Source organism: Mustela nigripes, chromosome 8 (assembly GCF_022355385.1).
Source record: "Mustela nigripes isolate SB6536 chromosome 8, MUSNIG.SB6536, whole genome shotgun sequence".
Lineage (NCBI taxonomy): Eukaryota > Metazoa > Chordata > Mammalia > Carnivora > Mustelidae > Mustela > Mustela nigripes.
The window spans coordinates 14248753-14261962 of record NC_081564.1 but is presented as its reverse complement, the minus strand read 5'-3'; the positions used below and the strand labels follow the sequence as shown (position 1 = coordinate 14261962).

At 43.0% G+C, this 13210-nt stretch overlaps 1 protein-coding gene across 8 annotated transcripts in view; it reads right to left on the bottom strand.

The window, feature by feature from the left end:
- The window catches only part of SUDS3 (SDS3 homolog, SIN3A corepressor complex component), a 205037-nt gene that overhangs the window by 175223 nt on the left and 16604 nt on the right, over nt 1–13210 (bottom strand). For all 8 annotated transcript variants that reach the window (XM_059408537.1, XM_059408540.1, XM_059408538.1 and 5 more), the window contains exons 7-11: nt 10413–10508; nt 9156–9217; nt 8987–9008; nt 7732–7837; nt 1119–1203 (exon numbers count right to left, since the gene is read on the bottom strand). In XM_059408537.1, the coding sequence (XP_059264520.1) occupies nt 1119–1203; nt 7732–7837; nt 8987–9008; nt 9156–9217; nt 10413–10508 (371 nt within the window). The remainder of the gene's footprint in view (nt 1–1118; nt 1204–7731; nt 7838–8986; nt 9009–9155; nt 9218–10412; nt 10509–13210) is intronic.

Genomic DNA, 13210 nt, shown 5'->3' with positions numbered 1-13210 from the left:
GGGTCCCTCCATCAGATCCTGCTCTGCTCCTGACTTGGCTTGGGGTGACTCACAGACCCCAAACCCACAGAGAAAGGACATTCATTTATCTGGAAGGCTCTCCCTAACTTCTGAGTAAACAATCATTTTGCAAACTAGTCACATTTGAGGGCATTTTCAATTCAGGAAGCTAGGAGAATGGAAGAGGCTTAAGTTATTTCATAATCCAGTTTCATTAGATTTACTGTGCACTGGCATGAATAAGTTACAGAGGGGAGACACATAAAAATCAATTTCTTTGCAGACATTTGTGGACTGATAACAGATCAAGCCAATCAAGCTATTAAAGTTTTAAACTTTTTTAAAACTCCTAACAATACAAGTTATACACTGCTGACATTCCCCCTAACAAAGGGCCTGTCGGAGAACTCACTCGCCAGTCATCCTATCCTGGAGCATAACCTTCTGAGCTAACTTTAGAACCAGTCACTACCCTACAGGAGAGACTCCAGGAAACCAATACCTGAGGGCCAGAGCCTAGCAGCTCACTGCTGAGAGAGAGGCACAATAGGACGTGCCAGATTGTAAAGACAGCAGACAAGGAGCACTGTAGAGCTCAGATCTAGCCAGCATGCATTTATTGAGCACTTACTGTGTGCCCACCCTGAGCCAGGTGTGTCATTAAATCCTCACAGCACAAAGCAAACCTCTTAGTACACACAAAAGCTCTAGAGAAATAACAAAGATGGAGTTTGCTCCACAAGCGAGTTCCATGTACACGGTGATCTTACAAAGCAGCAGGATCTGAACACACAGATACCACACAGACTTGCCTTCTGTTCTTTCCTGTAGTCTCCCTCAGTGGCTCCCGACTCAATTACTATACTTGGAGTTCACCAATACCACCAGGAACATACAAATCCACATTATGTTGGTAGTCAAGCAGAGTAAGGGGTTTTCAGGGATTTTTTTTGTCTCTGTGCAATTTCTGCCGGGAAGTGCTGACTGAGATCCTAACCCACATATGACACACGATCCCACTGTACGTTCTTGGTGGCACCTGCACTACAGTTTTGCTCTCACTTTTTTTTTTTTAGTACACTTTGCTCTCCTGCGGGGGCAGGGAGTTCAGCCCCTACCTCATTGGCTCCGACAGAGCTGATCACACAGCTCAGCTTCTGGTTGTCCTTTGACTCCAGATAGATGGCCTGGCTCTTGTGGTACCTGCCAAAAACATGACACAAGTTTATGTATGTGTTTAGCCACTTTATCAAGGTTAAGACTGACGCACCAAAAAAAAAAAAAAAAAAAAAAAAAAAAAAAAAAAAAAAAAAAAGCCATACATCTTTAATTTATAACTCAATGATTCTAGGGATAAGTATATACACCCGTGAAATCATTACCACAATGAACATACCCATCTGCTCCCAAAGTTTCCTCCTGCCCTCTTCAGAATTATTTGTTGTTGTTTTTTCTTTTGTAGAAAGAACACTATGCGTAAGAGCTATGCTCTTAACAAATTCTAAATCAATAATACAGTATTATTAACGGCACCAGTTTTTAAAAAGAAAGAAAAAAGGGAAGGAAAGAAAAACACTGCAACAAAGAATATAATTAAGAGTCTTAATTTACATTTGAGGAAGAGTGTGGATTTCAGATTTAGTTTGAAGGCCTCCATCCTTCATTGATCAGATGACCTCGTCACCTCCTCCTAATCTAAAGCATATATTCCTTGGTCCCTCTGCAGAGGGAAAAAGAAGGCAGGGGAAAAGCTGGGAAGCTAACTCCATATTTACTTTTTATTTGGACTATATACCACAATTCAATCAAAAAGTAAATTACAATTTTTCAAAATAAAACTTGTTCCCGCTTTTCACCCACCCCAAAACACTGAAGAAACTTGAGTGGACAAAATAAATAGAAGGGTTTGAACAACGGATCTCATATTTATTTTCAATATGTCCAAATTAAGTCATGCACACTAAGGTAGGCCAAATTCAACTCTTTCTCTGGTCACTCATTAAGCAAATACGCATTAATCACTTACTGTGCAGCACTGAGGATGCTGGAGGTTGGAAGTGGACAGGGAACAGGACCACAAGGTCCCTGCGATCACACAGCTTCAAATACAGCAGCAGAGAAGAACACTGAGTATCACACCAGGATACTCAGGGAGCACTAACCGGGCAAGGTTCAGAGCAGCAGGGTGTGCACCACAGGGGCTCTGATTTGGCCTAGCCAGTCGGGAGAGCTGCCTTGCATGGAGCAGACCAGACAGGCACTCCGTTTCAGCCCCAGTAGCCATCCTCTTGGCCGGTAGCACAGGATCACCTTCAACTGCTACAAGCTCAGGGATAAGGCCGAGGTTCAAAGTGAGGAAGCCAGGCCCAAAGCCCAAACGAGACAACAGCAGCTGCCACAGGATGAAGGAGCAGCTGCTGGATTGCAAGAGCTGGAAACAGGAGCTGAGCTGCTGCTGGCAGCCCTGGCCGAGGCCAGCCGCAGTCAGGCAAGAACATAACCTCTGGTTCATTCTGGCTGCACAGATCTAGCTAAACAGACCCACTAACTCATGTAAATTCTACCAAAATGCATCTCCCAGCAAAGTACTGCATTTTATCATTATTTCTGTGGGGGAAAAGGCAGACTGTTTTGCTGGTGTAATGAAATAATCTACTGCCAGGACATCACAGAAAAGAGATGTACTTCACTCCCACAATGAGCTTTTTCCAATCTAGGTTCTAAGCACTCTTTAACCTGCTACTTAGGAGCTGAAAACCCAGGTTTCCAACTCAATTTACTTCCTGAAAATACTGTTAAAAGAAATCGAATCATAAATGCAATTAGAACAGCGAGATTGGGTTAGACTCAGCTTTAAAGTTGCTTTTGGCCAGAGATCAGTTGGTAAACTGGGTCAGGGGACTTTCATTATGCTAAATATGTAATATCGCAAGGTCTGAAGTATACAGTGCAGGAGGAAAGGCTGAATTAGTTCACAGCGTGACTCAAACATTCCAGTTTCCCTCCCACATCTAAGCCAACTTTCTTATGTAAACACTAACATCTCAAGTGATGGTTCGAGTAAAATTACAAAGCAGGAGAACATCTGAAGTTATTCTATGGGGATTAGAGTGGTTAAAGAGAAAAAGACAAAAAGCATGCATGTAGTCTCACGTCATTCTGAAAGTATTTCCCAAATACTTTAATAATGAAAGATCACAGTGTGGTAAAGGAGTATGTTACTCGTTTGGAAACATGCTCAGTATACTGTTAAGTAGAGGAGGGAAATCTATGCCCATTACGTTCCTGTGCTTGTAAAAAAACATATGCATGTTATGTGTGTATCACACACACAGAAAAAATTGGGTAAAGTTATGTAGTTAAGACGTATAATAAAACATGTATTACAACTTTACAGAAATAGGAAATATAAATTAAGAACAGTATTCTTTCTATTGAATGGCTTTCTTTTCTCTGAATTAAGGTATTACTCATATTAAAAACTAAGTAAGTCATGGTTCTGAAAAATACCTAAATAACAAAGACGGGTAAAGATAATACCTCATGTTAAAATTAACATCTTAATGTCTTCAAGGACAACAGTTAACTCTGGGAGACTAGTCAAACAACTCTCAGGAGATGCGCTGCATTTTACTTCAGATGTGTGTAGAACCCAAACCCCAACACCTCGGGCTGACCTTAAAATGAATACCGGAAGTAAACAATGAGATCTCATCTATAACCACCCCCCAACCCCAGAAGTCCTCTGGGACCTGAGCATCTGGCCACCTCCCCAATCTGCCTGCTTTGGGGTAACCAAATGGTGGTAGCTTGAATGTCCACCATTGGTCACCATCTGCTCCAGAGCAGAGCTGGCCTATGTGTTTCCCAAAGCACCCCACTTCCAAGCCAATGGATTCCCAGATCCCCCTGAACCAGAGTCTCACGCACCACACAACAGTCTTAGGGAATACGGGTTATCCCTGGATACCAAATCTATTCAACTAACTGAATTCTCTGGAAGAAGAAAAAAAAAATCCTCAGAAATTAGCACTCATATTTTCAAGATGAAACTAAAACGTATAGGTCGACCCTCACATACAAATTTACTTGTTAATTGCTAAAGACTAATAAAAGAGGGGGAGAGAATTTAAAATAAATATAGACATAAAAACTATTAAAAAGCACCAACAATAGAACTAAAAATGTACATTATCACTTTTGCCAATTAACCCATTTTATAAGCTGCAACTCATCTCAGATGAAAGAAAAAACCTTTAAATAGCCTCAGAGAACAAGCCACAAAAATCGAACTGACTTTATTACCTTATTACTAATGGAAATCCTGACCTGGGAATCCCGACAAATGAGCTCTTAGAGCTTTGCTTCTACTATTAAACCCAATGAACTAGAATCAACAGTAGTACTATTACGGAAGAAAGCAATTTCTTCAAAAGGTGGGTCAAAAAGGAGGGGGCAGGATTAATTTAATTTTGTTTCCTACTGGGAATCCTGATATTAATGTTTCATTTCCCCAAAAAAACTGAATACCATGTTAAAGCTCTGGAACCTCAAAGGGTCCCAATGCCAGTTGTAAATATTCACCATTTAACAGTCTTTGTCAGTTGAAGGCTGGAAGAAGTGGGGGGTGGGGGGGTTCATTCCTAATTCATATTAACAGCCCAAGATTTAAAGTGAGGAGAGATAAACTAGTCTGCCAGCACCATCAGCTAGTTAGTTATTTTAAAATATCAGCTACTTTACTGGTACTTTCTAAGAAGGGTCATTAGTCCAAATCAAAATGCGAGGAAAACTTACAGCAGGACATAAAATGCCTTAAAAGCACTACCAGACCAAGATAAAGAGAAGATGCTTATCTTTCAAAATGAAATGTAGCTTGGTAAGTGTTCATGCCAAGACGAGAAGCCTGAATCACACTCACTTTGCTGAAGTCATTTGAAACTAAATGAAACACGTTTCGCCAGAAGTACCACTGCGCACAAATACTCCATCCCACCAGAGTGGGCATAAAGCGGTTCACTTGCCCTCTCAGCCACAGGCCGTGACTGGCAAAAAAGAAGAATGAAAGTCTCCCAGCTGACAGGACACTAAGACGAAACATCAAGTTGACCCTGGTGGGAGAGGAGGCCAGCTCTGCACTGGTCAGAGCGTGGGCCGGGACCCGCATGAACACCTTCCATCTGTGGCAGGGAAGGAGAGACACACCTTCCCACCAATGTGTCATCAACTCTGACTCCCAAGGCTAAAAGGAAAACCATAGAATACAGATGAAAACAACAGCTGCCATCTTCAACAATATGCAACTTGAAACTCACTGAAAAAGGAAAATGCTGGGGCGCCTGGGTGGCTCAGTGGGTTAAAGCCTCTGCCTTCGGCTCGGGTCATGATCTCGGGGTCCTGGGATCGAGCCACGCATCGGGCTCTCTGCTCAGCGGGGAGCCTGCTTCCTCCTCACGCTCTTTGCTTGCTTGTGCTCTCTCTCTCGCTCAAATAAATGAATAAATAAAATATTTTTTTAAAAAAATAATTTAAAAAAAAAGGAAAATGCTCCCAGAGACCTTCTTTTCAAAATTTCTGCAGCCCCTACGAGAGAGACCGCGAAATTCACTCTTAATGCTCTGGGGATCTAGCACAGCAAACGTGACCACTCTATTTACATTATGAAACACCAGGCACCAGGGATCCCTTCTTTAGAAAAACAAAAATTTTCTCCTACTGCATTTTCACCCTCAAGACAAGTCTCAAAGTCTAAAAATTAAGCCTTCGAAAGAAGATCTGAAGCAACGCAACTACAAAATGAACTTCGTCTGAAATATCACATAGCTTTAAGATTCACAGATCCGTAAAAACGTTAGTGATAAAGCTCATCATTTTTGAAGACGGCTCTTATGTGCGGGCTTGATCTTTAAAGGTTATTTGGTTTTCATTATTAGAAACATTTTTCACATTATTTTGCCCCCTCAGTGTGTTGCATTGTTAGAGCCTGCCACCTAGTGGTGATCTGTTCTGATAAGCAAAGTCTCCAACACAGGCCCTTTTGAAGAAAGTGAAATAGTCAAATGAGAGGGGCAGAAGTCACTAAGATCAGGCTCACAGGCAGAGGCAGCCTTCACCATCTCCCGGGTAATTAACTCAACTGTAACCAAATATTTTGAGGGAACGGATTTATTTCAGGGAAGACTAGATTTCTGAGCATTTCTACCAACTTCGGAAGGGTAATATTTTAAGGTAATAAACTAACAAATCTTGGGGTTTTTCTTTTTTAACAAAGCTCAAACAATTCAAAATAACCGTTACTCTAATTCTGGAACTTTGGGTTAACATATTGAAACTCAAAAGATCATTAAAAATGATAGTGATCATAAATGATAATTAAAGAGAGCACACAGTAACCCCAGATAAACATGTGCCATACAAACAAGCGGAAATCCAAAATGCCAATGTGTCCACCATGACTTAAATTGCAGAGGGACAATGAATAAAAGAGTATGTCAGAAATAAAGGAGCTGTGACAAGGAGGTAAGACATGTGGCTTAACACCTAGCAGAATCTGGGGCTACAGAGCAGATAGTAATGTTTGCTGAATGAGTAAGTAAATGAGTTTCTAAGTCTAACATTGCTTGACCATTTCCTTCCCAATGGAAACGCTGGTGGTCTGAAGATTTTAAAGTGTTTTTATTCTCAAATATTTCCGGCATATTAAAAACCTAATATAACATACCTATATAGTCGCATGCAACTAAGAATTAAAATTTTACAAAAAGCAGTTAAAAAAAACAAACAAACCTGTCTTTTATATAAACTAGTAAGGTTTTAAGATTCAATTTCCCCAAGTACGTTTCCTGGAATGCTCATATAGTAGGATGAAGCACCACAAAGGGTATCCCGGGTCAAATAAGTAATACCTGACAACATCACAGAAATAGAGCACACATGAGCCTATCAGAGAACCCAAAGAGCACCTACAGCAAAGAAACTCTTTAACTAGCATGGTCCTCCCCCAGACTCATCTGACCACAAAATGTTTTTTTCTACAGAACACCTATCAATTTTAGTGTGCAAAGGCAGAGTTACGATAGAGAGGGACATAAGCCCTAGCCTCAGTCTACAGGGGTAGCACCAAAGAGAGAAGCCTGCAAATTCTAGTATTATGCCAACGGCACGGAGAGAGGAAGGCTCCCATCAGAACATGTGCTCGGGAAACACTGCCTTCAGAGACTGAATGAGTAGTATCGATCAAATAATTCCTGATACTTTTTTTTTTCATTTTTTTTTTTTTAAAGACATTACTTATTAGAGAGATGGAGAGAGCGCACAAGTAGACACAGCAGCAGGCAGAGGCAGAGGGAGAAGCAGGCTTCCTGCCGAGCAAGGAGCCTGATGCGGGGCTTGATCCCAGGACCCTGGGATCATGCCCTGAGCCGAAGGCAGCCCCGCTTAACCAACCGAGCCACCCAGGTGCCCTGGTTTTTGTTTTTTTTTTTTTAAACACAAGCTCTATACCCAACATGAGGCTTGAACTCCTGACCTTGAAAGCAATAGTCACATGCTCCCCTGACTGAGCTAGCCAGGCTCCCCTGTCCTAATTCACTTTGAAATGTTATTCCACTTTAGTACTATGTAAGCTAAGCAGCAGCCATGCTCAGGAACAATGAGACAGAACCCTAGTGCTCTTCCCAAGGGGTTCTTTTGAGACTCTTAACAAATAATCTGTATTTTTCCATAACATACCATCTTTTATCATAGTACAGTTTCCCATCTTCTATTCGAGCTTCGAATCTCTGGGCTGGAGACTCTGCCGGTGTGGCAGGTAAGTGTTCAGGAGAGGACGGGGATGCTGGAGGTACCAAAAATATGTCAATGATTAAACGTGTAACAATCATGTGGACCCAACAACTAACATGCTTTAATTGAAATGCTATCAAAAAGGGGTAATAATCATGATCATTAAGTCCTTAGGGGTTGTAAATATGAGAACTCCACAAAATTTTGTACATTACACCTAACTTGCTGCTCAACCCAACCCCGTAAGGTAAACAAGGCAAAGCTTAACCTCACTGAACAGAGGAGAAACCGGGGATGCCGGCAGGCTAAGTGATTTGCCCACGTGACCACTGGAAGCCCAGAAGGGCAGGAATTAGGACAATCTTCTTAAAATTATTAATCCGAAGTCATTTCTAAAACTGTTTATTACGAGGTAAAACAGACTATCACGTATGTACAGAGTCAAGCTAATATAGTGCTAATAAGTAAAGTAGGTCCAAAGGATCTCAATTCACACAACTTCTGTAATACCACCTCCCCAACCCCCACATCATGCCTTCAGAAACACGGGACCTCTCTGAGGACCACAGTGGCTCTCAGAAGGAAATCGTTCAGAGAAAAAAGGATCCTGTTTCCTTCCACAAGGCTTGGTGAGTAAACAGACATGTAAGTAATCCTGGTGCTTAAAACATAACAATGCCTTGCCCATCCAGAATTCTGCTTTGCAGCCTAGCACTGACTCTCAAGTGCCACCTGGAAGGAACCACTGTGAACCTGGGCTCTCCTCTTCTGTAAGCTGGGACTATGAGTCCCTCACCAGAACCAGGCCACGAAGTGCCACAGGAACAGGGGCACCCAGCACTCCACAAGACAAGGAATACTGAAAAATCCTTCTGGTTTCATTTCCAGAAATGGAGGTGTGCTTAAATCTTATGCCTGATGCCTACACAGAAGAAAACCTTTACCAGCCTATCAATCAAATGTCTCTTTTACAAGAAATGAAGGAAAAAGTAAAAATAACTTTAATATAGCAGGGCTTAAAAAAAAAAAAAAAAAAAATCGGGGAGGGGGCACCTAAGGTTCCCTTCAGTTTTCATGAAGACTACTCTTAGACAAATGATGAGAATTTTTATTTTTGAAAATTACAACAACTCCCTGTCAGGTATAAACATGCTTTTCCCACAACAGGATTTAAAAAATGCCAGCAACACTATGCACTTACCTGGTCTCTTAGGTGACTTAAGCTGTAGGAAGAACAACAAGAAATCTTAGTGCAGATCATTTCAGATGCAACACAAAGTGTCAAAGGTATCAAAACGATTTAACAAGTAACACGTGAAGGACACAAACCTAAGCTTTCAAATAAATTAAAAAAAAAAATCAAACTGTACCTTATTTAACGTTCTCAGATCCTCCATGATCTGTTCGTCTGTTAACAAATAGTTTAGCTGGGGTGTTGAGAGTTAAAGGAACGTGTCTGAGAAGCATGGTTTCTAAGCAAGCAGAAATCAACAAAATGGTACCAGGACTTTAGGATTTACAGTGTGATTCTGTCCGATGCTGTTTCTATAGCAGTTTGCCTCTCGGGAGCTGCTGATTCTACTGAATGTCGTGGTGCCCAGGTACATAAAAGAACTCACAAATTTCTTTCAAACATCTCTAAGTCATTTAGTAAGTCCCAGAATGAGAGCATAGGACACAGAACAAGGAGACCTTCCTCCTCAATTTATGAAGTGCTCTTGTTCCAAAGACCAGACGCCTTGCACACGTGTGTGTATGCACACACACACACACACACACACACACACACAGATGTGGGCTTATTCTTCCCACATAACTTAAACCCTCAGTTGTGAAGACAAAGGAACCTGAAGTTAAACCCTCTCTTGGGAGAAGACAACTGAATTATTTTTTATAAATGCTACTTATTCTCTCCTCAAGAGAACAGAAAAAGAATTTTGTGATGTGTGTCCTGCTTCCCCCTCTCGTTTTTACGATTAAAGGGCTTTTTTATGTGACTGAAATCTCTTTGCTTTAATTTAACAACTTGTGCTCCACTGTCTTCGGGATATAAGTAATGGAGGTACAAAAGGCAGGTGTTACTGGCCTGGTTTTATATGAAAAATAAAGGCATGTGAAATCTGAGGTCGCCTTAAATCTCCAAATGTTAAAACCAGGATGAACTTCCAGAAAAGTGTCCTTCCAAATAACTGCTCTCTACAAACGCCACCCATTAGCCCATTAGAAGCAGTGGCGATCGAGGATTCATGATAAAATGGCCATTCCCAGGGCACCTGGATGGCTCAATCAGTTAAGCGGCCAACTCTTTTGGGCTCTGGTCTGATCTTAAGAGTCGCGGGACTGAGCCCCACACTGGGCTCTATTCTTAGCAGGGAGCCTGCTTGGGATTCTCTCTCCCTGGCCCACTGCTCCTCCTGCTTGTGCTCATGTTTGCAAGTGCTCTCCCTCTCTCTCTCAAATAAATAAATCTTTTTCAAAAAATTGGCTATTCCTTAGCTCAGGGATAAATACACATGCCTGCCAATCACACACAATTTCCACAGGACAATGGCCACATATATTCTAGCAAATGGACAAGCAAAGGATTCAATAGTCTTAAGAAAAAAACCAATTATGCAAATGGATATCAGGAGCGGGTTTTCTCCTCTTGTCTGGGATGGGGACAGGATCATTTGGTCGCCTCCGCAACTTTCTGGTCATGATGGGTTTCACTTCCATAGAATCTGTGGCAAGAATTGAATGGGTAAATCTATCCAACTCCCACTTGAAGTAAGAATCGCTGCACTGTAAGTAAAGCTGCCCCACAGCCACCCAATCAGAACTGCTTTAATGGGAACATTTGGTTTACACGGGGCCTAAGGCAGTCACCCACATCAGATGTTCGGGCTGGGGGCTGTGTTTAGAAGACTCGGACTGGCTGGCCTAAGTGCTCGCCCCGCTCAGAAACGCTGCACAGCAGTGCAGGCTAACTGTGGAAGCATCTCTCCAGCACCCTGTAAACCAGGACCTTCCTCCTCTTCCCTCAAATTCAGAAGCCACAGAGTGGTAGGCTCTTGGGATCCAAAGGAACCTTTGGATCATCCAGGTCAACTCATCCTTGCTGTTCTCACGGAGGGAGGGAAAACTGAAGCACACTCGTGCAGAAGACCGAGAGGCCACTGGCCTCGGTGCCAACATCTTATAAATGTGTTCATTTACAAACTTGGACTCGTGTTTTGTTTTACAACCTTTCGTAGCTACTTGACGGTCAAGAATGATCTAATGAAGGCTCATAATAAAGTCTCTTTCGTTCTTCTTGACTTCTCTCTGCAGTCTGCACTGTTGCTGACTCTCTTTGCCTTAAAATCTCTCCTCCCCAGCCACCACTGCACAGGGCTCTCGTCTCCTGATCTGCTCCCTTAGGCTCCTTGCCGCTGGTGCCCACTGGAGTCCAGTCAGGTTTCAGCCTGTGTCCCAGTAAGCCTCTATCACCGAGGCCAGCTGCCCCAACCTTCTGAATGGCAACCTGTGCCCACTGACACCATCCATTCTGAATGACCCAAGTGTCCTCACTTTGTGTCTCACCTCCCAGGGCTGCCTCCTCTCCCGTGCCTCGGGTGCATCTCATCTGTCTATCTTCCCCAGCCAGAACAGAATCTGTCATTGTGACTTATCTTCTTTCCCCGAAACATCACAGTCACCAGATCATGCATAGTTCTGCTGCTAAACCACCTCTCAACTCCATCCCCTCATCCTATTCTCATCCCCCACAGAACAATCTCCCTAAGACACAAATCAGATCATTCTACACATCCCCCTTCTTATTCAATACTTTCATGGCTCACCATGCTCTACAGAAAATAGGCCAAGTCTCTCACCCAAGGTCTCCTGCCTTACTATGTATGCCCTTAAGCCTTTACACACCGTCACCTCTGCCTGGCCCCCTCTCTTCTGCCCAGCATACTCCTACACAACATCCCTTGAGAGCCAGCTCAATGCTCCCTGTCCCATGATGGCTTCCAGAATCAAACCATCTTCCAAGCAACCAGTGCAAACCTCTGTACAAAGCTCTTGCTAGCAAACTCCACACTGTATGGGACATTTTCCCCGGAGATTCCTGAATTCCACCCCAGTACCTCGCAATAGTTCAGGCACACAGTACAGGCTCTACGGAATTTCCTGCAGAACGACCAGAGACGTCAAGCCTGACAGTGTCATTCATTCATGACCGTGCATACTATCAGCACAGCAGACAGGACAACCTTATGGAATTCAAGTGTAGCCCTTCCACCACAGCAAGATGCACAATCTGTGAATATATAATAATCACATGTACGAAGCCAAAAAATACTTCTGTGTGTTGCTCTTATAAAGGGAAATGGGTAACAATGATTTTTTTTTACCCCCTATACGTGGAAGATAAGTGATGAGAACCACGGACCTGATGAGTATTTGTAAAGGTATACGGGGGTGGGGTGCCTGGGAGGCTCAGTGGGTTAAAGCTGCTGCCTTCAGCTCAGGTCATCATCCCAGGGTCCTGGGATCCAGCCCCACATCGGGCTCTCTGCTCAGCGGGGAGCCTGCTTCTTCCTCTCTGCCTGCCTCTCTGCCTATTTGTGATCTCTGTCTGTCAAATAAATAAATAAAATCTTTAAGAAAAAAAAAAAAAAGGTCTGTGGGGGAGTGGGGGCATGAGGAAGTAGGACAAACACACTCACCCCTGAGAAAAAGTTAGGAGACAGTCGTCCCCTCTACCAGCAATCTCTCACCCTCAGCCAAGCTGGCACAATTCTCCACTAACTTACAGGCAGCAGTCAAGACTGCCTGCTGCAGCCACATGACCTAAGGCAGGCCATGTAAACACTTGCCTCAACTTTCTTCATAAAACAGAATTATCAGTAATGCTTCCCCCACAGGATGTTGGGAGGGTTACGGGAGTTGATACCAGTAAAGCCCTAAACACGATGCCTGGCATAGCAAGAGTTCAATCAATGCTAATTTTATCATGTCTGCAGCCAAGAAAACACTATACAAAAATCTCTTTAAAAAGCCAAGGGGCAAACAGCTGAATGAAGTTACATACTTGACGACAAGTGACATCAGCGGTGAGGCTCTGCAACATTCATGCCTAATTCAGAAAAAAAGGTATGAAAGGAGCTCACCAAACACAAAGACCACTAGAGAAAGAGCACCTAGCACGTGGACATCATGGAATGTTCTATTCCCCGAAGACAATAGCCCAGTGTGCCCGGCCCTCTGGGCAGCCAAGTCTGGGGGGTGGGGAAGGTGGGCAACACTTGATGGAAGTGAGCCAAGTAAAGGTGCGGCGGAGAGAATGTGGAGTAACACAATCTTATCATGGCCAATAAGCTCAGAAAATTGTAGCTGCATCCCTCATGGATCAGAATACATAATCGAATTCTTCTTAGGAAAGAGTGAAAATTGA